The sequence below is a fragment of the Oenanthe melanoleuca genome, chromosome 2, assembly GCF_029582105.1.
Source record: "Oenanthe melanoleuca isolate GR-GAL-2019-014 chromosome 2, OMel1.0, whole genome shotgun sequence".
NCBI lineage: Eukaryota > Metazoa > Chordata > Aves > Passeriformes > Muscicapidae > Oenanthe > Oenanthe melanoleuca.
In genome coordinates this window covers 104,930,223-104,955,911 of record NC_079335.1, presented here as the reverse complement: position 1 = coordinate 104,955,911, position 25,689 = coordinate 104,930,223, and the positions used below count along the sequence as shown (strand labels likewise).

The following is a 25,689-nucleotide window of genomic DNA, read 5'->3' as shown; positions in this document are numbered from 1 at the left end:
TATGTGATTTGCCTAGAAGTTATGCCTGTGACTATGGTCACCTTAGTGTGGCATGGTCTGTAGCAGAAATTTAAGACAGTGGAAAATCTGCAGACACCATGTTAGCACACCAAGTTAGCTCCATGTTGCTTTGGCACAGCCTGTCCCTAGATCCCAGCAGATCACTAGTACTACAGCCCTCAAGGGTGTTTTTAATGAATACACGTATCTCCTGCCCAGTCATTTTGAAAACTCTGAATTGAGGTGAAGAGCTGGATTGTATCCTGGGGGAAATAGAGCATGCTGTACTAAAGAATTGAGATTGAGTGTCTGTGTTTTAAAAGAGAGTAAAAAAATAATAAAAGAAGAAAACTAAAAGGCTGCAATCGATATGGTTCCTGGACCAGAAAGGAAAAGGAAGAACAGGAGCAGAGTAGATGAACAGCATCAATAAAATGTCTGTCAAGTTTGTGATTTACTGTTTTCTTTGCCTTTTTTCTTCTTTTTTTCTTCTTTTCTAGTTTGTTTTGAGTAATATTTCTATGGGCACCAGTGAACTGGACAGTTTCTGGGGCTCTTACATGGAAAGCTTTTCTCTGAATCTCTGAATACTGTGTAATTGACTATGGTTTCTCTTAAATGAGACCTTGAGTGCACACCAAATAAACAGCAATTTCCAAATATAGCTGGTCTGAAGAGAACAAAGAATTCATAAATATTACCTACATTTCACAAAAGGGAGTAATCTTCAAAGTTTGTCCTGAAAACCAATTCAGATTTTCATGTGAATCCAGTATTTGATATAAGCTGTTCTTCTATGCTAACAGTATGATCAAGCCAAAGAAAAATAAATTTTTACAGTTTAAAGGGTGTTATTTTCTTTATCTGGAGAGAACAAATGCAGTTGTAGTATCTTGGAGGTTGCATTTTCTCAGGTATCAAAAGGAAACTGATTTGGAGATGAAGCCGCCCTGAAGATTATTTGGTAATGTTGGCTAGGAAATAGCTAAGTTAGTAGACACTGAACAAGTTTGTGCTCACTTCACTTGAGCATGGTCAATATTTACATTTTCTATTAAAATTGTTTTAATCACTGATATTTAAAAATCAACCATTTGGAGAATACTTAACAACTATTATACTAACTACTGTTTCTTAATCAGTTCCTAGCTCTGAAGTAGTATCTAGAGCTAAAGATAGACTTCAGAAACTGAAATACTACATATCACATTATTGTCCATGAGCAGGGAGAGAGAAGATGCCCACCTTTATGTGTGCCTATAATTTCTGTGGTGTGTGCCATGTCTGTATTTTCTCTCCCTGTACTTCCTTCTAGTACAGTGTTATCTGATGCTGTTTATATTCCATACTTGACAAAAGACTCAAGCATGGGTTGTGATGCTTCATCATTATTGTTCTCTAGAGGAATAGAGTATTGTGACTTTTGGATGTGGATGTTGGTGTATGAAATATTTGAGTTTCAGCTACACAGAATGTATAGCAATGTATTGAGAAGAATTCCAGGTCTCTAAAAATAAGTGGGTTTTTTTTCCCCTAATATTTTTCTTAGGCATGAGTCGATATGAATTCCTTATATTCCTAAACTATTGGAAAATTCACCACATGCTTTTATTTTCCATTATTTTTCTTGAGATAATAGTCTAATTAATTTTTTTTTTCATTTTTATAGGCCTTATGCAGAATTACTCGTTCCTCACCTAATGCTTTCCAGAGTGTCATTGAAAAAGTGGGATTAACAGCTGTACTAAATTCCTTGGCAAATGGAATATGCAAAATTCAGCAGTACATGCTCACAATGTTTTCAGCAATGTTGTCATGTGGGATTCATCTACAGAGGCTAATTCAAGAGAAGGTTTGAGTTCAGATTAATGTTTCACTGTCATGGAATTTAATGAAAGGAAAAGTAAAAGTTGACACTGCTAGTGGTTTTGAGTTCTCAAAATACATGTCAGTGACACTTGCATGTCTGAATAGCATAATTTTTCTTTTTTTGTGAAAAATTTCTTGTTTATATAGGACTTACATTGCTAAAAGAGCTCCCATACTGATACTGAATTTCTTATGGACAATTGCTAGAATTCACTTTCTGATACTGCCATACTTACAAACAATTGTAATCAAAGTTTGCAGATTAGAAAACTGAAATACAGACAAATGTAGACATTCCTTTAATAGCATATATCAAACTAATGATAAACTGGGAATAGTGCCCAAAGCTGTAAGTAAAAAACACTGTACTGTAAAAACTGATAAAGTAGGTCTGGTTCTACTGCATATGCCCACATTTGGTAACTGTACCTGCATTGTATCTCAGACAAACTTAAATCTCATAGAGTGGGAGTATTTTTTTATGGAATGAGATTAGCTCAGTTGGTTAGAGCCTGGTGGTAATAACACCGCGGTTGTTTGCTCAGTCTCCATGAGAGCCATTCACTTAAGAGTTGGACTTGATGATCTCTTCCCACTCAGAATGTTCTGTGATCTGAAAATTAGATTGTAGGATTTTGGAAGCTGAAACTAAATTTCTGTTTTTCTTGGATAGAATCTAAAAATACAAACATGCTCCTGTATTGATCTGCCAGTGCTACCACATCACATGGAGTTGTATTATTTTAGGGCTGAAAATTGAATTTAATAGTCCATGCACCTTTTAATATTTCATGCTCATGATGCACAAGTCCACCTTCATCAGAGAAGGGAGGAGTGAGTAGTATTGGCCTACAGATTATTTTGCGTTCTGTGAAGTTCTTGTTTAGTTCAGCTTAAGAGGCAGAAGGACCTCAGTGTCACACAGAAGGTAGTGACAAAGAAGTGACCATCTGTTTAATATAGGCACAAACAACATATTAAAAGATACTTAAAGATATAAATTCAAGATGGAGATAATTAGCTCTGTTATCTGGAAACACCCTTAGTGTGTAAGACTTAGGACTGCTCTTGTTTTCTTCAGTCTTCAAGAACAGCAATAAAAACCAGTTAAAAAACAAAAGCCAGAAATGCAGTTCTGTGATCGTCTACACTAATGCAAAACTTCAGAGAACTACAGTAGCCAAAAGGGATGCAAAACTTCAGAGAACTACAGTAGCCAAAAGGGACTGGGCTTTGTCCCCCTCTGATACAGAGACTTTTTGGTTTAGTTTCCTGTTTTGGAAACTAAAATAGTTGAAATGGTGTTTCTAAAATGAAGCATTGAAAAAGAACTCAAAATCAAGAATCTTGAACACATTATAGCAGTAGATTAAAAAAACTCCACTACTAATTACTTTCATCTGGCTGTCAAGATTCACCTTTGGATGAGTGAAAATCAGTCACAGCTTTTTGAATGCAGTTAGGTTCTTCCAGAGGTCAGACAATAGGGCAGGGTGTTTTTTATTTGGTTTCTTTTTTTCCTCAAAGTCAAGTCATAAGTAAAATTATTCAAATACTTGCAGCAATATATTGCCACAACGAGATTGTAAATGCATGATAAGCATTGTCTTCATATTTCAGTAACTGTTTTCAATTCTTTGTCTTTTACCTGAATTTGGACAATATCAGTATGAATTAATAAAAATATAAAAATATCTTTAACAAAATCTTTGTAACTGTAAACATAATATGGAGGCATTTGCAAAGCATAGAAGGGAAATTTTAAAATACATAACGACGCAACAAATGTTTGCAGTTGTAATTTCTGTTCTTGTGTAGTGAAATAGCGGTCTACCTGTTTTCCTGTTGTATAGCCAGTTCAAAGCCATCATTGCTTTTGTTTTAAACTTGCTTTGCAGTATTACTCAGTGTGTCAAATATAAAGTCATAATCTTGTTGCAGTGTGTTCACTTGAAATGAAAAGTGTCCTATCCTGCAGAGTCTCTGTGGGTACATCAAACATTTGTAGAGAAGGGCGGAACAATGTAAAAGAGAAATGATAAATAATGTATTTGGCAGTATTTGAGTGATTTTTGGCTTTTCTGATACACTAAATCCTATAAGTCAGCAAAGATGTGCTTGAGATTTTCTTTAAATAAAATGTTGCTGTTTTGCAGCCAAAAAAACCTCAAACCAGCCAGAAAAGCAAATTCCAACAGGTCACATTCATTTCTTAAACCAGATTGTTAGAACATTCCTAGATAGGTCTGATGTAACTAATTTTAATTGTTTTAACCCGTTTTAACCCCCACATGTAGCATTGAAATATTCTTGCTTTCCAAAGGATGAGAACTAAAAATAGATGTTCTTTGGCTTGTACTTGCATGTGTCTTTGTCATGGTGTCCTTGTGCATGGGCTATCAAGTCTGTTTATGTTAGCACATTCAGTATTGCATTATACATACACTTTGACTATGTCTGAGGTTTTATGGGATTTATGAACATAAAAACTTAGTTTTTGTTGTTGTTGTTTTGGTAATTTCACTTTTAAAAAGGCCTTGAAAAACCAAACCACACTTAATTAAAATTCAAGTTTTGCATTTATTAGATTGTAATTTAAGAACTTGACTGCGACAAGTTCATACTAGAGGAGCTACAAGTCATGCTCTGTGAGCTGTTGAAGTGTTTAAAGCAGTAATCTTTTAAATCCCAAGACAGAGAAATTCTTCTGTTTATGAAATTAATTGTTGAAGTACTGCAAAACAATTCTAGAATAATTAAAAGCAGTTTGTTTTTCTGGGATTTCTGTAGTTACTGAATGATGACTGCTTTTAAAATGTGATGGTTTCTTGGCCAACTCTTACACTTCTGCTCTTTTTCCATTCTCGATAAAGATGTATAGTAAATTGTTGCAAAGGGTGTCTCTAATAAATTACAGTCAGTGTTGATTTGCACATGTCAGCAAATGAAGAATTTGGACAGTAATGTGTATGTTAAACACTTATCACACAGATTTTTAACTTTGCACACATCATGTGTGCACTGCTCGTCTATTCTATAGGGTCACTTCCTTGAGAATCCAGCTCAACTCTTTGAAGGCAGGTTCAATTGATGAGGTCATTTGTGCTCAGTCTAATTTTTGCATAGAGCCAGTTGACACAGTTTGTAAATTCTGGCTCATTTTTAAATTCTGTCTGATCTAGACAAGACTGTATCCAACTAAGGTGTAGTTTTTAATATTCTTGCATATAAGGGAGTGAATAGCTAAAAAACTTAATTGTATTTGTACTTAAATACATATGTATTATGAAAATAGTTCAACTCTGTTTTAAAATAAAGATATTAAAGTGTCCTATGTTTATGCTTAAGGTAAGCCATTAAAAAATATAAGTTTTATAATCTTTTGTAGTTAATTCTGTACTTTTTTGGAATTAGTTCATTAGCTAGTGTTGACTTTTTTACTCTACCTCTTGTGAAGATGTTCAAAGCAGCTTTACACTGGGCCTGTCAGTCTTGGACAGAATTTATTTTGCTAGTGTTTTGTGGATTTTTTTTTTCCTATGAGTGACATGAAAATAAGCAAACTTTAAGTGTATACAATCTTACAATATAGTGCAGTAACCTTAAGCACTTGTGTTTATTTCCACCAAGGATTTTGTGACTACAATTATTCGTCTACTTGAAAGTCCTTCAACTTTTATTCGAGCAAAAGCCTTTCTGGTCCTGCTACAAGTTTTGATTAATAACAGGGAGATGTTGCTCCTCAGTTGTCAAACAAGGTAAGGTAATAATGAAAGATAATCAAAGATATAGTCTTTAAAGTTGTACCTGAAATACTTGAAGATGTGTGGTATTTTTGAACCAGTGTTTTAGAGGTTAATTGTTTTGTGTGTAATTGTAATCCTTTCATTCATGAGAATATTTTTTCTGGGATCATCAGGTGACAATTATTCACATGGGGAAACCATATCTTGTGAGAACGTCTTTTAAAGTAACTTGTGATCCCAGTAACCATTTGCATTTTTGGGTGGGGCAAGAGATATACTGCAACAGTTGTGGCTATTGTGGGAAAGCAAAATAAAAGGTTCTGTTATATACCTTCCTCATCTTGGGATTTGGTATAATCCATAATCTCTTCAGGATAGTCACTTTCAAGGTAAAATAGTATTTTTTGTCTATATGTGTTGTGGGAGTGATTTTCATAATGACCAATAAATTCCTATGACTTTTACATGAAGTATTTAATTTGTCTATGTTTTGGAATACTTTGCAAGAAATTACTGAATCACCAGGGAATTGTTGTTTGAAATTTTATGTCTTCTGTTGAGACAGAAACATTCTTGTATCAGAGAGGAGCAAATTAGACTGTGTTAGAATACAAATTGTCACCATACTTCAAGGTAGTCGGAGAAGTAAGATGAAAGAAATTTTAGTTGGGATTTCTGTCTTTCTAAGAAGAAGAGTTAAATGAAGTGAAAGCATAGTTTTTATAATATTGAAATAGAGCACGTTTGGAACTGAATGTAAAAATGGATGAGGCTTGTGGGTGGATGTAAATATCTATCTATAGCAAATATAACATATATTCATGTTTGAGAAGAATTAGGGTGTATAAATTGGAGTTAAAGGAAGGGGCAGATGAGTTTCACCATCAAGTCACTGTTAGAGGACAACTTGTGGGGTGCTAGCATTATATATATTCCTCCACTCGCAAAGATGTAAATATCTCAGTATTTGTAGAATCACAGAGAATAAGTATTGAATCCAAGGGGCTTTTTCATGTGGTCCTTTTTATACTTCCAGAAATTTTCAATCAGATTATGTGTTCTAGTTAGTATAAAATGCCTCTAAAGATTTGTGACTTTTTGAATGGCTACATTTTAGTAACTCGTGCTATTCATGTGCTTGATATACCACATGGGACTCTCTGTGTGTTTGACAAAAGGTCTGACAGAAGTCCTGCACAGACAGTTACTATTTGTTTATATATCCGTAAGATATTTTGTGAGGGAGAATAATAATTTTATCAACAATTTTCTTTATTTATAATGTTTTCCAACCAGCTATCTTTCTCAATAGAATGTGTTGTGAATTTGGAATATGTTTTTATATTTTGGCTTTATCATTCTGTTTTATTGTGATGCTCCAGACAGGGCTGATTAGAGACCAATGCATTATATAATACATTAGGTAAAAGAATAGACAAGCCTTATAGCAGCTTTATTGAGCTGATAAACTGTTTTTCTTCATTTGCTGAGTTTTCTTCATAATTGTTCTTTAGTGAACAGCATATCTCTTATCAGAATAGATCATCTAAAACCTTTCTCATCCAGAAAGTAAGATAGCTACAGAGAGGAGAAATGGTCCATTAAATCTGGAGACAGTTGCATTCATAATATCACTATATAGCTCTGGAATAATCTAAAACCCAGCAGAGATACTGGATACTCATTGGCTTGCACTGTTGGTTTCCATGTGGAGTATTTTAGTTAATGTCTTCAATTGTCTGATAAACTTTTCTCTTTGAGAGAAGTTTCTTCAAAATTAAGACTCATAAGTTGTAAATTGCTAGCGCAGGAAGCAGAAATCAGATGGATAGCTATTGAAAATATTTGATATACTCAAAGGCTGCTTCTGGAGATGTTTGATTTGAGAAATATAAAGAGCATGTAGTAAAATGTACATCATTCCTGGTTAATGGTTTGCCTTTAGCAGCTGCAGCTAAAGCCTGTTACAGGATTTATATCTCTTTAGATGATAAAATCCGTTTATGATAACGACAATTAATATAAGGCAGTTTTTCAATTTGCATCACTTAAAGGATGATGCAGGTGATAAAACAATAATTGCTTCATGGCAACACTGCACTGAAAAATGCTTTTGTGTAGTTTGGTAATTATGCTGGTTTTGGTTGGGTTAGTGTTAATTTTCTTCATGGCAACTACTGTGAGGCTGTTTGTGCTGAAAACAGCCCTCTGGGCCTCATGAGCATGAGGACTGCTTGGTGCCAGCATCCCAAAGGCCTTGCTCTGGAGAGCAGTCCTTCCTTTATTTGGCAGCAAAGTTGGGACAGGATCTGGAGTGCAAGTCTTATGAGGAGGAGCTAAGAGAACTAAGATTGTTTAGCCTGGAGGAAAGGAGGTTCAGGGGAGACCTTATCATTCTTTGTAAACATCTGAAAGGAGGCTGTAGCAAGGCAGGGGTTGGTCTTTTTTTTCCCCAAGTAATGTGTGATAGGACAAGAGGAAATGGTCTTAAGTTATGCCATTGGAGATTCAGATTTGATACCAGGAAAAAATTTTTCACAGATAATTCACATAATAAAATCCTGTTCCCACTGGTAACCTTTGTGATATTTGTCCTTGGAAGTGGTTTTGAAGCTGAAAAAAGTGTGGTGTGTGAGGAAAATAACAGTTTCATCATTATTCATCTCATTGGGAGGAAAGGACATGGGAGAGGGAAAGGAGGGGAGAGAAAGGGAAGGAGGAGTAGGGAAAGAGGAAGTGGCAGGGAAGGGTAATGGCAAGCTTATTTTAGCTGGTGTTGGTACTAGTGTTACCAAGAAGGATTTATTTGTATTTTTCTTCCAGTTTGTGCACAGGTATCAGGAAATAAAAGGCAGCAGAAGTAGGCACTTGCTAAAACCCCTTTTTACTGCAAGCAGTAATGGTGCCTCTGGGCTGAGGACATGGGAAGTATCCAGTATTTCAAGTCTTGATTCCTGGAATGCAATCTTAGGACTATCTGCCTATTTGTTTTACTATTTACAGAACATATTGGCTTTGGCCATGATACCAGCAGTTGCCATTAGTTTTGAGTACTTGTACATACAATCCCCCATGCATATCTCTCTAATGCCTATTGATTAGCTGAGTTTACACAATCTGGTTTCAGGTTTCTTTTTGTACCTCTTTCCAAAAGTCTCTCCTTACTCAAAGAGTATGAAAACACCTTTATAATTCCAAATAAGAATGAAGAAACAGTTGATCCCAGCTGATCAAAGGGATACTCCTTACCATGTGGCCTCATGGGGGAAAGAAGAAAGGAAGGGCTGTAAGACAATAGGAGTTATGGCCCTTGTCTTCCCAAGTAACCATTACATGTGATAGAGCTCTTTGTTCCTGGAGATGGCTGAACACCTGTCTGCCCATGGGAAGCGGTGAATTAATTTCTTGTTTTGCTTTGCTTGTGCAGATTTTGAGTTCTGTGGATGAAAAGCATTGATATATAATAAGAAATTTAATTTTGAAGTGAATTCATTGTTCCACAACATTGAGACAATTCACCTGTTACTCCTTTTTCCTACCTGTTCTGTGGTAGAAAATTGCATACCTTTGGTTCTTCCACATGTGATACAGCTAGAGAAGATACAAGATCCTTTAGGCTGAAGTAGCACTTGTTTTCTTACACTACACAAATTAATTTATTTTGTTAATCACATTAAGTTTACCAGTCTCCTTCTTTTCTCCTTGATTTGCAGAGGCAGGCTACCTGTTCTTCAGGGCAGGGATACAACCTGAAGTTTTATTGAGACTTTTCATTTCACCCTTTTCTGAACTAGCAATAATTTCCACTTAGTCTCACTGAATTATTCTTGGAGATTGAACTTCTCCTCCCAAAAGAATTTATTCAAATCGCTTGTTTTCTACTGTCTGCAGGGATGGACACTTGCAGAAAGACAGGGTAATATTCCCAACACATTTCACAATCTTCAGAAATGTAACTATGCACAACAGCATAGCCTCTAAGCAAAATCATTCTCTGTTTCCTGTGCCCACCTCCCATATTTATCAATTTTTCAAATCTTCTATGTGCCCTGAAAGGAAAAACTTTGCCTAGAAATCTACTAGTCTCACATCTAGTATAGCCTGTGTGCCTTATACATCTTAAGATTGATCTAGAAAAGTGGTGAGGAAAGGAACTGAAAAGCTCGGTGCTCAGTCACAGGGGAAAACATGGAAATGGAAGGCAGGAAGAAACAATGACATAAGTTAGTGATTTCAGGAAAAAAACCCAGCAAGCTGGTATCAAATAAAAAGAAGAAAAAAGTGAGGGAAGGCAAGAAGTAGAGCTTGATCCTCCTATTAGCATGATATGCTGTCTGATGTTACACATCTGTAAATAAACAATATATCTATATTAAGTATCCTTTAAAGATCTTCATCATTTTCCATTAGCAGACATTGATAATAATGTATAATAATAGTCTAATAATAATAATAAATAATAAAACTAAAAAATAGTCCTTGATGGACTGTGTATGTCCTCAGAGTATCTGAGACCTTCTTTTAGCTTTTAGTTAGGTCTGTTATTCTCTGTGAACTTACTATCTTTTCTTCATGTTGATCATCCCGTTAAGAGAACAATTCTTATTCTTTTCAGTAGTAGACTTCACTCCTATTCTATCACTCCAGACTGTTAACTCTGGAATTTTCCCTTTTTTGCTCCACTCTTTCACATTTTTTTTCAGAAAACTTGGGTTGTTTTGCTTTTTTAGTGTAAAAGCTCACTGATGGCCTTATATTGCAATAAAGACACTTGAATTTATTTTTTTTAAACCAAACCTTCGCTTCATAAACAGTGGTTTACTCCTCATCATATTTAGTTTATTTATACTAACATCTACATATTTTTTCATGTATTATTGACAAATGTGCACTAAATTAATTTAATAACTGTATTTCTATAGGCTTGATTTTGCCCACTAGAGAGAACACTGAGATTCATCAGGGAATAAAAGTAACTGATGAATTGTTCTACATCTGACTGAGGAATTTGTCAAAGGAAAATAAAGATTCTAATGCTTTGCTGCCTACACAATTTATATCTATACAGTATTCTCGATACAATATTTAATTGAACTGAACTATCAGGGAAAAAATATTTGTGCATATTTTTAGAAAATCTTTATGTGAAAGACAATTTTGTGAATGGAAGAACAATATAAAGGAGAGAACTCATTTATCTTTCTTCTCTCAGAATAAATAAACCTACTTTGTATCCTTCTGAAATATGATTAAGTAATTGAACATGCTTTTATAAAAGAAAAGAACCTCCTTCTCCTAAAGAAATAAAACTACTTATGTTAAAGTTTGTTTGGCCCATTTTAAGTAAAACTCAAACAGATCTAAGTGTATTTACATATAGAATCAGATGATTGCTAAATAATAGAAGTGTTTTCTTAAAAAAAAAATAAATTCAAGATCTGATGTTTTGTCAATTTTTTTTAAAGCTAAAATTTTTTAAAATAAAAATAACTTGGTTGTCTGGAAAGGCATGAAGGCCATTGTATTTAAAACATTCAAATTTTTATATAAAGAAGTGTAAAGCTTGTCAAAGTAAAATTCTACTTCCAGCACAATGTCAGATTTTAAGTAGTTCTTTTCAAACAGACAAATCAAAATTCCTGAAATTTAATACAATTTCCAGACATTAGAAGAATGAAAGATGTTCTTATGGTCTCTGAGAAGTGCAGCTGAATATGTTGTATCTGGGCTATTGCACAGGTGAAAAGTAGTTACTCAATGGGTCTTTTGATCTCTCTCTCTCTCTCTCTCTTTGTTTCTGTAGAATATGTTAGGAAGGATAAGAGTGTAGTATTCAATCATGATCATGTATTGTTTAGAGACACAATCCTTTAGAATGTATTGTTAGGTAGTTTTTACTTTGTTGAGTATATCATCTTTTTGATGAAAAGATGTATTTCCTAGTAGTATTGTTATAAACACTGGAGGCAGTATAAATAAGTAATTTTCATAGTTCTGTAAAAGAGCATTGATTATCAGAAGAGTATTTAAAAAGATAGTACTGAAGTGCATACTTAAAATCCAGATCATGCATTTCCCTCACCAGTGATTGATGGTTCTTTGCACAGGACCCAGAGGGAGTTCGAGTGTGAAACAAAGATGTCAATAGTATGGCCCTAAAGGGAAGTCTGGCCCTTCTGTCTATTCAAATAAGCATTTTAAAATTTTGCCTGAAGCATTCTGTTACAGGTGTATTATTAAAGCAATCTCTTGTAAGTTAGCCAGTGGCTAATAAATCAGTTACAGTTTCACTGTGAGAAATGTCATTCTGCAGAATGGCACAGCCATAGAGCCCTTACCAGTTGGAATTTGTGCACTGAGTTTGTATTTAGAAATTGTGAACACCAGATTTCTAGAGAAAGGATGTAAGACTAGTTTGGGCTTTTATCTCTTTCAATGTGACCATTCCAATTAGTACTAACATTTTAATAGGCTGCAGTGTAATCTGTGTAGTATGATTTTTCTGGAATGAAAGATTGATTTCTTATTACATTGACTTCAATTATCCTTGCATTTGGAATTCTTATGAGTTGAAAATTAATGTCTTTAGTCTTTCACTTATATTGCACATATCAATTATGTATTTCAAAATAAAGTGGATTGTAAAATTAATCTCTCTAAGTTTGCAGAAATATTTACTCCTTATGTTAACATAATATGTTCATTTAAACTTAGTAGAGTTGTGCTTACTTAAAGTAGCTTAAGGGTTTCTTTCTTTGACTCAGTAATTTGTGTTGGTTTTAGAGTTGATTAAAATAAAAGTGTAAAATTTCAACAAAATACCAGAGACAAAACTAATGTGTTGTCTTGATTGTAACCACAGATACCAGAAATGTCCAGTTCAATAGTTTTTTTGAGATATATTGTTATTTTCTTTGGTATGAGGGTTAATGTTTTGCACTTGTTTAAATATAGACTCATGATGTATGTTGAAAGAGACAGCAGAAAGACCATGCCAGGAAAAGAGCAGCAAGTTGGCAGTGAATATCTGTCAAAATGTCTCGATCTTCTCATCTATCACATTGTGCAGGAGCTGCCAGGAATTTTAGGTAAATTCAGTTTGTTAACCAAACAGATCTTACCTTTGCTTACTCTGTCAACAAACACATATCTCCTTATATATACAGGCAGAAAGACTATGTTTTCTGATTACATAGAGTTCGCATGATATCAGCTTCCTGAAACTTTTTAGATATGTCATGATCAGATATTTTGTATTGGAATGCATGATTTTGTGTATGAATGTTTTGTGTTTGTGGAATGTTAAGTCTCACCAGCTCAGTCAGGAATGAAGCCCAGAGGTTTAAGAAGTTTTATCAATGTTCTAAAGATATTGTAAAATCTATAAACATTGTACAATCTAAGAGAAAATTTGCCCCATAAAGCAGAGGCCTGGGAGAGATGCAAGAAGGCATATCTCTGAGTGCAATTTAATTGCTTACACTGAAATTTATATATTATTTGCTACAGACGATTTTTCTGGAAAATTTCAGCCAAGATATTTCAGTTGTTTTGGATGTCTGAAACTGATTTGCTCATGCACATGAAGTTTATTTTCATAAAATTATTTTCTGATGAGATGATACTTGATGTATTTTTCATCTTCTCTACATTATCACTAGGTTATTGAAAATGTAATGGTAGCACTGCAAAGGTTAGTAGCCCTAAATGTCATGCTGCTATTTTAAAAGAAACTTTATTTCCTTTTCTAATGCAAATTTTTGCCTTGCTGCAAACACCTGATCCCTTTTTCCTAGCTAAATATCAGGTTTACATACTGGCTATATTTCAGGTTGGAAGTCTCATACTATAAATATTTAAGCTCAAATTCACTTCCTACTATTTATATATATATATACCATATGCAACTAATATAGTAGGTTTGGACATTTCCTCAGAATCTGAAAGTTTCAAATACATAGTAGTTATCATAATACATAGTACATAAATTGCTTAGACATGTAATTACTACTGATTTATGATTTCAATGCATTTTTGAGAACGGATATCAAGCATACACTTTTTCTTTTCCAAGCTGGATCTGTGTGTTTATTGGTTTCTGTAATCTGAAGTTATCTGTCAGTGTTTGTCCATATTTGTCACAAGTCTTTTTCTTTTTATGACTGTATGATGAAGGAGCATGTACTGCTTGAGTGGTAAAAGCTATGGGCAGCTAAGACTAATAATCGTATTTGAAAATGGGAACAGTGAAAAGCAGTTTAACTGTTGATTTAGAATTAATCCTAGCTAGGTTTTTTAATATGCATTCGTGGAAGCTCCTTACTGATCCCGTCTTCTTCCACCAGATGTAGCTATAAACCTAATAGATTAACATGTTGTAGAAATTGTGCTTAAAGATGCATTTGAACAAAAGAAAGAAATTGTTAATCTTCTGGTTAATTAAAAAAAAATAAGAAAGTAATTTTATTTCTGCAATTATAGTAGTTAACCTATTTTTAGAAAGTAGATATAAATTGTTTAGATCATGATGCAATTAAAGGTAGTCATATCTATCTATTTATCAAGTGCAAAATTTCCAAATATGATGGTTATATATTCTTCAAAATATATAAAGAGAGTTTGTTCAGTAAATCAGTTACTAACCGCAGAGGTCTTACTGAATTGCGACATTGTGTGTAATTGAAAACAAAAATGGATTGATGAAAAAAGTGTTTTATGTATTTGAAGGGTTTTAAGCAGCACTTCTTTTCTTTACCGGTGAATGAGTCAAATCTTTGAGGCCTACTTTAGTGCCAGGCTCTGTCATTTCTGCTTATATTGAGAACTGAACTCCATGGGAACAGAAGAAAAGCATTGGTATTATTCAACATGATTACACTCTGACTTACTCTGAAAGGAAAGGCCTTTTCTGGCCTGAAAAATCATATAAAATAAAGAGTCCCATTCTTTATTTGCTTAACATATATATGTGAATTCCCTTTTGCAGTTTTGAGCAGCTGTCTTTATAGGGGAAAAATTATAACAGGTGCTTTTTCAAGACAGCATTTGGCTTCTAGTATTTTCAGGTTATAGCGGCAGAATTTTCCTTCTTTTCATACAAGCTAACTTTTCTCATCCTGCTTCTGTTCTTTGTCCCATGCAGAAGAGGTCTTGCTTTTTGTAGACAATAGGAAGTGTACCACAAATTTAGCATAATGTTCCTTGATTTTTGTATATCTTTTCTGAGTCTGAAGTATAATTTTCATTATTGCAATTAAAATTTTGTTAGCTTATTATTACTATTACTGAGGTTTGTTACGGAGGCAGCTAAGTTCACTCACTGATCTGTTGCTATCTCTTTTATTAGAATTCCTGTAGCTTTAGGTCACTTGTGTCACAGTTAAATTAGTGCATGAGAATGTGTGTGTGCATGACTGGTGGAAGGATCTCTTTTTTTGTAGGGGAATGATGTTTGGGATTTTTTTCCTGTTGAACTGTGCTGCAGGGAAAACATACTGCTTCAATATTATGTCACCCGCTAATCTTGGTTCATTCAGTTTTTGTTTGGCTGAAAGTCATGAGAATTTCATTTTTTACTTCACTGGAAATGAAACTGCATCCGCATAATTTAGCCAGTACAAGTCCACTCTGCCAAGAGGAGTAATTTCATCTTTACTTCAACACTCACCTTATACTTCTATCCTCACTGTTTTGCCAGAGGTCACCTTTGCCTGTCCCTGTAGCCAGAGTAGGCAATTTGTTTGAAGACTGAACTAGGAAAGAAGTGCTGAGTTCATCATGAACATTACTGGCAGACAGAGAAGACAGGAGTGAACAGAGGCTACTGGAACAGAGATGTTTTATATGTAATTTGCTATTGTTTAGTGATATTTTTATGTTGGATGAGCCTGAAATGATGTTTTCTGTAGGTGACATTCTCAGTGCGCTAACTAATGTCTCTGGACGTAAACACCCATCAACGGTTCAGGCCAAACAGCTAAAGATGTGCCTTCCTATGATGCCTGTAGTACTTCATCTTGTGACATCCCAGGTAGATTTTTCCCCCCCCAAAATTTGTTACACAGAGGACAAGCTCTTACAGTTTCCCAAAATTTAATTTCTGTCAATCATGATCAGAATGAGTAAAATTGATGTTTTGTTAATGCACAGATATGTTGATGAGTATTCCAGCTACGAAGCGGCATTTGATAAATTTGTATTATATAACAACTGTAATGACAGAAGCAAATGTGTATTTTGTCCTCTTTTTTTGTTTGTTAACATGTGAAATAATTGTTTTACTTTTTCTGGTCATAAGATATGCATTTAATATAATTTTTTTCAACTTTTGCTAATTTCAAATAGGTATTTCGTCCCCACATAGTCACAAAGGAGTTTCTTTTCAACTATGGCATCTTACTTGTGAGTATGAAGTAGAAAATAAATATTTTTACAAGATACACCTAAACATACAGTTTTGGAAATTACTTTAATGAATAAAATTACATTAAAATTCTAAATTGGAGAGAGAAGTTTCTTTGAATGTATATTTTAAGCTTTGTTTGTATTCAAAACTTTATATATAATCAGAAAATATTTTTGTAGTGATCTATTTATTCAAAGGAACACTTTGTACATATTGGATAAACTAAGAATTTCCTGTGTGCTTTATTTCTGAATAGAAAAGTTTAGCTCTAAATTGCACAGAATATTTTCTCTGGAATTTCATACTAGTATTTTTTGAGCAGAAATTAAAGAGAAATTGTAAATAATCTGTATTTAAGGTATTGTTTCTTCTTGTCACCTTTTTCTTTTTGCTAGTACTTCTATACTGTGTTTAGTTGATGGAAATCTATGGAGCTAAGATACTGAACTCATGTTGACATTTACAACCTATTTCTGACATTATCCACAGAAAATGAACTTTCTAGCAGTGCCACTGGATAGTACAGGAAAATGTGAAGTTGTACAGTTCAAATGTAATTTCCTCATTCGAAAACAATTGTTTATGCTAAATGAGAAAAAAAAGATATTCTAAATTGCATATCAGAGTTAGGCCTCAGTGCATGAGTTCATAAACGACAACTAGGTATTTATCTCCAAATAGTATGAAGAAATGGTTTGCTATAAACAATTAGATTCAAGTTATGTGTTCAAATTCTGTTCTATTTCTCCTTCGACTCTTTCTTCCAAGAAAATGTAGTTTAATTTAGCTCTACTAAAATATTTGTGTAAAAATTAGCATTAGAATGATGAAAAAAATTGAAACTGTAGATGTTGAATTACAAAGCTCTTTCTCCCTTTGAAGCATTTGTAGCTAGGCAGAAGATCTATTAGTAGTTTTCAATCAACCTTCTAGAAGGTGAAATTCTTCTGTCAACAATATAGGTACAGCAGACCAGGTACAAGGAAAGTTTTCTTTTGATGTTACTCCAGCTTGTATGAGCTACTGAGTGAGGAAGTCAGGCTAGTTATACTAGTATAAATCTCAAATCAAGGAGGAGTACATTACTCAATCTTTCCTGCATCTTGTCCTGTCTCCATTGAAAAAGGCAATTCAGGAACTTACATACACTATTTAAATTTGCACATGAAAAAGGGAGGAACAGTAGTATATCTGAAAAATTAATATCAAATTGTAATCCGTTTTATGTAACTGTGTTATGATATGTCTAATATAATTGCATCTGAAAGAGTAACTATCCACGTAATGAATGCCTGTTCTATCATACAACAATCTATTCTGGAAATTTGTGTTTAGCAACATTCTCACTGATGCCTATAAAGAGACATTAGATCATCACCTTATATTTTTTCAAAATTTTGTGCTATAACTGAGGCCCCTAAGACTTTAGTGAGGCAGTCTGTTTGTTTGTTTTGTTCTCTTTTTTCCCTGGTGTATTCAGTAGTCTTGTTCTTAACAATAAGAAAATTATGCAGAGTGGAAAGATGTGTGCTTGGGATCTGGATGGAAAATAAGTTATTTTCCTGTAATGGTTGTTCATTGAGAATTTTTTTTTCCTTGCTGCTTTGAAGTTACTTCCATCATCACTGTAATTTTCAGTAGTGTTGAGCAAAGAAATTGAGAGGGAGTCGGAACTGTCCTTTCATGTTTTCTGCTATGAACAGAAGTACATGGAGGACACGCCATGCCCCAAAGGCACAGCTAATAACAGGCTCCTGGTGGTGTGCACAGGGCACAGGCTCACCTGTATGAAATACACATATACCATTTCTCTCCGTTGCTTGAGAAATCCCAGATTGCATTTCTTTAAATCACACATATTTTCCCTGTGTTTCTAATATGAAATTAATAAGCATTAGTAGCCAGAACAAATTTTGTGCCAACTATTTTGATGTTTCCAAATCACTCTTGAGACTAAGGTTGTGTGAAACTGTCTAAAAATGAGCAAACAAAATAATTTGCTCTCTTCCAAACGAAATTAATTAGATAATACCTGATAATTTTCTTCAAATGATCAGGAAGATAACTTGTTTTAATAGAAGCGCTTGTTTTTTATGACTCCTTCTGAGGTGCTTTTAAATAATGAAATATATAATTGGTTTCTAACTCTGTTTTTAATTAGAGAAGAATCCTTCAAATGTTTCATACATATTGTGAAAGAGATAACCCATGTAGAAACTTCTTCCAATTTAATATGTAATAAGGAAAATTTAATTGGTGGTGAAATATAAAATGACACTATTTTTCTAAATGCGTTCCTTCCTTAGCAAGTCTTAATAACATCTTTTGCATCCCAGTGAAGCAAACAGCTATGCATAGAAATGAAAGCAGAAGAACAGTGGGTCTAATTGTACAATATTTATTTAATCCAGATTATTAATATTTTATTGACCCTGTTCCTTAATATGATGATTAATTTAGGTGATTTTTAATATAAAGTTTTATATGCATTTTTGCCTGTTCTCCTGAGTGTAGCTCCGTCCATAACATGCATGGAGATCAAAAAGATGGTGCAAATAAAAGAAAACTGCATTTTCTGAAGGGTCTTTGGTCATTTTATTGAGTTATTTTTACATAGCCACATCCAAGGTAGTTCAAAGTCTTCTAAGAAATTACAGTTTTCTGTTAACAGTGAAGACATTTAATTACTATCTATTTAGCTAGAAGTTTTATGATTTCTGATATTAGTCAGAATAATAATCCTTACTGTACTCCACATTTAAGGTTCCAACAGCAATACAGACTTGCAAAATTATAACAGATCATTGGTACTTTCAGCTTTAGTTAATTAATATGGAAGTTTATCCTAATGTGGGTACAATATTTTGTATTTACACAGTTTTTCAAATAATTTCTTTTTGTAATTATTCAGAGATTATGCTTTTATTTTTTTTTCCTTAAGTGTTTTAACATACATGCTTGCTTCTTTTGTAGGAGTTCATCAGATCAATAGATTCAGGAGAAACAAACTTGGATAGAGCAATAGGTGGGGTAATCTATGATATTGCAATACTTTTAGGCACAGATATTCTAACTATTGAATTTTTTGAAGGAATATGATTACTTTTATCAACAGGGCAAGCTGCATCAGAGGAATTGATTAAGACTACTTTATTGACCTTTGAAGCAGTAACCGAGCATCCCAGCTTGCTGATGACCCATCACTTGACTGTAAGTCTAACAGCAATTTAAGTAGGTGCAGGCTAATAGGCCTAATTCAGTTTAGAAATGAAAAGTTTAAAGATTAAGAAACCATTTAAAATATGGTTTAAAATGAGCTGTGGTGGTTCTGTTTGACAGGAAAAATACTTATTGTTTATAGAGAATTTTCAAAGAAGGCGCAAGGCGTTCAGTTTACTGTATTTAGTTGAGAAATTAGAGGGAGAATGAGGACGACTTAGAGTTTAGAAATAGTGGTTCTTTCTTATGTCAGTTTTATTTCCGTTTCAGTGCAAGTATGTTGCTATGTATCAGTGAAACTTTTGCCGCTCTGCTTTTTACATAAACTGATGTTTTAACAACAACGTCTTGGAAAGGCCACCTCTGAGGATTGATCCCATTCTGTCATATGAGGGGGTAGTAGATATCGTATCGTATCGTATCGTATCGTATCGTATCGTATCGTATCGTATCGTATCGTATCGTATTGTATCATATCTACTGATGTGGTCATCAGTAGCGGTTGTGATGTTGGGGTTTTTCTGTTGTTGTTTGTTTACTTACTTTTTCAAGTCTAGCAGATTTCTTACTTAAAAATTTCATTAGAATTACCAAACTGTAAGCTTCTTACATCACTGAGATTTGTTTTCTTTGAAATTCTTGGTTAAAACATTCTACTGTGAGCTAAGCTAGTTGAAGGCAGAACAATTACACTGTGGTTGTCAGCAAATTAGGAGGTCTGAATGGTTGAGTCAGTGTTTGACAAATCATCATAACCTGTACCAATGCATTTTTGTGCTTGAACCTTCACCAAAATACAATCCACCATACTCACTGAAATGACCATTTGATTAAAACTGCATCTTGCATGTTTGTATTGGAATTAGATTAAGAGAACACATCAATACAGCTCTTATATCAAGAAAGACATCAGCAAATAAATAAGAATGAGGGATGTTAGGGATTATGCTAGATAAGAAGGGGTGATCTTAGAAATCAAGTGTTTTTAGAAGTTGAATCCTATTTGGTGTGTGTGTGTTGGTTGAGTATTTAGATTATCAAGTCCTAAGAAGTGCTAATAGTAAAATGAGTCTGAAATATAAATTGGAATTTAAATAAGTTTAATAGGATTTTTTTTCATGAATGCTTACAAGAGTGGTATTCAAGGAAATGGTCCTTATGCAAAAAAATCTAACCAATTAGTAGTCAGAGGGGAAATAGTACAGAACTGTTCCATTTACTTTAATGTGCTAGAAATGAAATGTTAAGTGTAGGTGAAGTATGAATGCCTACTGATATCTCCCTACATGCCTGTCATCCTGTCTCTCACTGTATCTGTATCCTTTAGAGTCACCTAAATTTTAAAAAATAGTTGCTTTACTTTTGTGAGTTATCAGTGTGTTTTATATTGACAGATATATGTACCATTTTTATGGGGGTCCATCATCTCCTGTGCCCATCTCCACATTTAGCAGAACCTTTTCCTGAAGCCAGTGACTATGCTAGTCTCTGTTAAGTAATCCAAGGGTCACAGTAGAGGAGTTTTAAAGCATTTAGATTTCTGGGGAGCAGTTTACTTCATTTCATGTGTTGAAAGTTTTAGATATTTATTTAAAATCCATCTCAACATAGCTTGTCCAGTAATTCTGACACATACCACTTTTATAGTTTTCCTGGTTTAGGTATAAAATTATATCCTTGTCAATGAACAGCTTTTTGGTATCTTTTTCTAAATTTTTTTAAAGAAAATCTATTACTTCACTCACTGATTTTCATAAATAACAGTTCTTGCTAATTTAAAAGAGCCCTCCTGACACTAAGCAAATAGTCATTCAGATATAAAATAAATTAGAGAAATTGCCTTGTATTTTGTATGTTAAATTCAAGAAATTGTCCATTGTAATTAATAATCTCTAACCACATCTGCCACTAGTGGTGCAAACAGTAATTAGTTTAATACTATTTACGAAGTCTAGTGTGCTAATTATACTTGAATGTACAGCATGCATTACTTTAGAGGAAAGTGGTACTTCATCTTCTGTGATGCATACAGACTATTTTTAGAATTGCTGTTGCTCGAGGGATATCTTCTAATTGCTGCTGGCTGAGCATGACTGGAATCTATGAATATAAATTCCAGCACACAGCAGAACTTCGTGCCTTTTTAAAAGGTTCAAGCAAGACATGTTCAAGCTTCCAAATCAATATTTAAGTATAACAGTGGTTAATAGGACACTCTTTAACTGGAGAGAAATTGAAATCCTAGGCTGAGCTCGGAAGGATGAGCCTGGATTGCTCATTTAGACCAAGTTGTTTACAAGCAGGATTTTAGGGAGTGAGGCTGGGTGAAGGCCAAAACCTTCTTGAGAGATTGCAAATTTTCTCTTCTTACTGTGACATTGCTTTAAAGTCTCTAATCAGAAATTAAATGCATTTATAATAAAGTTTAATTAATGTAATAAAAAGAGGGGCTGTATTGAGCAAGCAGAACCAGGAAGTTTTTCATTTAAGTTCTGTTTTTAGTTCAAGTAAAATGAAATTTTTTAAAATTAATTCCTATTAATTAATTAATTAAGAGCAACATCTCAGTTTCTTTCCCACTTTGAGAAGAATTACTTGTTCTGGATTTTAGCTCATGTTTGATTTACTTTTGTATTTATACTTTTAACAAAGAAAATAAAATAAATTGTGGGGTTTTGTGGTCAAATTTCTGATTACCACCAACCTGAAGTCAATTATTGAGGAGACTGATTTCTGTGGCGATTGACTGTATTAGATATTGTAAACTGTATTGCAAACTGTATTGCAAAATGGAAATTAATTGAAAGTGCTTCAATGAAAGCCAGCAGTGAGCAATAATTTCATTTTGCATGCAGTTGTGTGCATTTTTACAAGATATGAAGTAAAGAATAACAGTAAATGGGACTTGGCAAATTTTTACAAAACTAGATTTTCAAGTATGCAAATATGATGTTGAAGGTCATTAAGCAGAGTCTATATAGACTCGAGTGGAATAACCCCAGTTTCTCAAATTGTCACAAGTCCAACTACTTATTTCTTCTACTTTCCTAAAATGTAAACATACTTACTAAACTCAGATACTAAGTGTTATAATAATATTGATTTTCCAGTTTTGGTAAAGGTTTAGGTGTAATTAACTGGAAGAATTCATCCTGACTGTATAATTTGCATTTTTCTTTTTTGTGTTAAGTATATTTATCTGCCTGAAAGGGGACATATGCAAATTCAGAGCAGTGAAGAAGCTCATGATGGCAGACAGTTCCTGTGGGAGTCCTATCTTATACTCCAACTTTCTTACACTTCAGCTACCTCCCAAAAATGATCTGTGTACTGCACATACTGTCTTTTACCAAAAACATTAAAGTTGTTCTATGGTTAAGGCAAAAGTTGTCAGCCATAATTCTCTTCCTCAAGGTTTTAAAACTTACTTTTAAAAATCAGACTAAAATGAAAGCACCTAGAACATGATGAGTTGCTTGATGGGAAGTCAAGGGAAAAGTTGTATGACAGGAAAACCTACTGTTTGACAATGTGGGAGTTATTAGTTTCAGTAAAGATGACAACACAAGGGTTAGAAACTTCTGCAAGTGCTTTTTTCTTGATTCAGCATCAGTGGTGTTCTTCATCCAGGTTATTCTCATCTAACCATTGACGTCTTAATTTTGTCAGTGTCAGATGTGACTATATGGACATACTGTGCAGAAGTTTTTCAATCATATTCTCTTTTCAAGTATATTAAAATACTACACTGCATGTGGCTTTCTGACCATTAAGCTAATTCAGATGACATAAGACTTTTTTGTGAAACTAGTTCTCTACTAATTGACATATGAGTCAGGCAATCAGTGCTGTCTCTTCCCAGAAGTAAGAAAAGCCAAATCCTCAATGAAGATTCTGAAGACTTCTAATAAAAATTAAAGCGTCATCCTTCTTCTCAACCCATTCTAACATGCATTAGGGTTTTTTTTTCTATTACATTCTGAGAGATTACTGATGATACTAAAACACTGAGGAGTGTGCTGTGCTTTGAGCAAATGCTTTGAGAAGTTTGAAGACAGAAAGAAAGATGAATTGGGACTGGAGCATATCTCTGTGAGGAGAGGCTGAGGGAGTTGGACCTGTTCAGCCTGGAGAAGACAGTTAAGAGGAGACCTCATTAATGAGTATAGATATCTGAAAGGGGGAGGAGTGTCAAGAGGATGGAGCCAGGCTCTTTTCAGTGATGCTCATACCTCACTAGTCAAGTTTTCCTTGCAGAAATTACTCAGTATTATGGAGACAGGTGTTCTGGTTCTGGATAGAATACTTATATTTCCTGAAAGGTTTTGACAAAGTCATGCACCAAAGACTTCAAATTCATTAGTGGTCCTTCCCTCTTACCTGCAAGCTAATCAGCTTCTAACTAGTTAAAATTTATTGAGTGGGGAATGGAGATTAGTTTTTAAAAATTTAGGTATTTTAAGAGTGGTATCTTACAAAGGTTTGTTGAAACATTTTTTGCTAATCCAGAAAAGGGAATGAATAGGGAGGTGACAGAACTGACTGATGACACTAAAACATTCATAATAGTGAAAGTTAAAACTGACAGAGAGGTTGCAGAAGTTTTTAAGACTTGAACAAAAGGAAAACCATGACATGTAATTCAACAAGTAATGGACAGGGGAAAGTAATTTCTACTGAACATACATGGTGTCAAACTCTAAACTACTTGCAACTTCTGGGAATCTTTTGGCATTATTTTTCTATGGAAATGATAGTTTTATATTCAGCAGTAATCAGAAAGACAACTAGATGACTAGTAAAAGGTCAGACAAAAAAGCATAAAACACTGTTGTGCCATGGTGCACTCAGGTCTCAAATACTGAATGCAGTTGTGGTCATTCACTCTCAAAGGGAATGAAATTTATCAAGAAAAAGTACAGCTCAATGATCCAAGGATGGTCTGAGTAGAAAAGAACTTCATCTTGGAGACAAAATACTCTGTAGTGTAGTATTATGAATGGCATGGGAAAGATAAATAATCAGTCATGGTTTTTGTAAACGAAGAATATGTGGATATCAAGCTTTAAAATAAGCAAGGATATGTCTTCATAAGGCATAATTGAAATGTATAAAATGCAGTGCTGTAAGTATTGCACATAATGAAAGATTAAATACATTTAAAATAGGATGTGACAGATATATGGGAGAAAAGGCTAAATGCAAAAATACCGATACAACATTAGCTTAGGAAGTTTCTTAATTCAAGAGGTACTTTTCTGGAAACTAAAGTATGTTTTTATGTTTGGTCTATTTCTCATACTCTTCTTCTACTCCATTCCAGCTATCAGAAACAGGATTACCAGGTTTGAGCTATGGTTTTTTTTGGTCCTATACATATATATTATGGTTGGAAAATGTGAATGTAGTTTGTATGGAAGTTCCTAGAATTTACCATTGCTGTTTTGGCAGCACAGCCTTGGAATGCCATCATTACAGAATAATACAGCAGTGGCTTTGTGCAGCTAGGGATGCATCATGAACTGAATATCAGACTATTTAAAAGTGGTAGGAACTCATCTAGAGCTATGATCATATTCAACCTATTTAGTCTGTTTAGGCTTAAAGAATAATAATTTCCTTTTTTGTTAAGCAATCTTAGTGATAAAGACTGAGATGAAAAACCTGTATGTGATTTATCTTCATGCATCTATAAAGATGTGATTGCACACAGATATCAGCAGCCATTCAAAAGAGGAAGAAATAAATCCTTGCCTGAATATTCTTCTATTTATTTCAGTGCCAAAATACTAGTACCATTCTTCTCTATACATAAATGACAGACACATTTGCAATTTATTGGTGTATTTGTTAAAAATATTTGCACTTCAGTTTATTTCACCTTAATGATCACAAAGTTATATGCACATTATTAAAAAACAGTGATCCAGATGGCATGGAGAGAAGATTAGGGTTGTGGAGTTAAGAAGTATCTGATTAAAGGTTCATATAAAATTCAATATATGCTTTCCCCTTCAGCATATGCATTCTGTTGGGCTTTTGCATAACAAACTAATTTTCCATAGGCTTAATGCTTCATTTAGTTGATCTCCCCGTCACACTGAACTGATATGAGGCAAAAACCTTCTATGGAGAATTCCTTTCTAGACAGTTTGTTTAATAAAACTGAGAGTTGTGTTAGAACAAGTTCAGAATAAGCTACTACAGTCATTTAAGACCTAATGAATCTTCTTTACAATGACAGTCGAAAATACATTTATCTTAAAAAAGACTTATGAATGGCTTAACTACATTCAATAATATGGAATGACTGCTGTTAATGTTAGATTAAAGTGAAAGAAGATTTTGTGTTTTAGAAATTGAAATTGCATCATACTGTTGTGTACTGTCATCTTAATCGGTATAAGTCTGAGTCAATGCTCCTGCTGTTGAGTGATTCATAATATCCAG

The 25,689-nt window shown here is 33.9% G+C and overlaps 1 protein-coding gene across 2 annotated transcripts in view; it reads left to right on the top strand.

Annotated features, from left to right (window-relative positions):
* The window catches only part of ULK4 (unc-51 like kinase 4), a 210,871-nt gene that overhangs the window by 52,193 nt on the left and 132,989 nt on the right, over positions 1-25,689 (top strand). For both annotated transcript variants that reach the window (XM_056485487.1, XM_056485488.1), the window contains exons 21-27: positions 1,670-1,852; positions 5,500-5,627; positions 12,570-12,703; positions 15,524-15,645; positions 15,960-16,016; positions 18,994-19,045; positions 19,136-19,230. In XM_056485487.1, the coding sequence (XP_056341462.1) occupies positions 1,670-1,852; positions 5,500-5,627; positions 12,570-12,703; positions 15,524-15,645; positions 15,960-16,016; positions 18,994-19,045; positions 19,136-19,230 (771 nt within the window). The remainder of the gene's footprint in view (positions 1-1,669; positions 1,853-5,499; positions 5,628-12,569; positions 12,704-15,523; positions 15,646-15,959; positions 16,017-18,993; positions 19,046-19,135; positions 19,231-25,689) is intronic.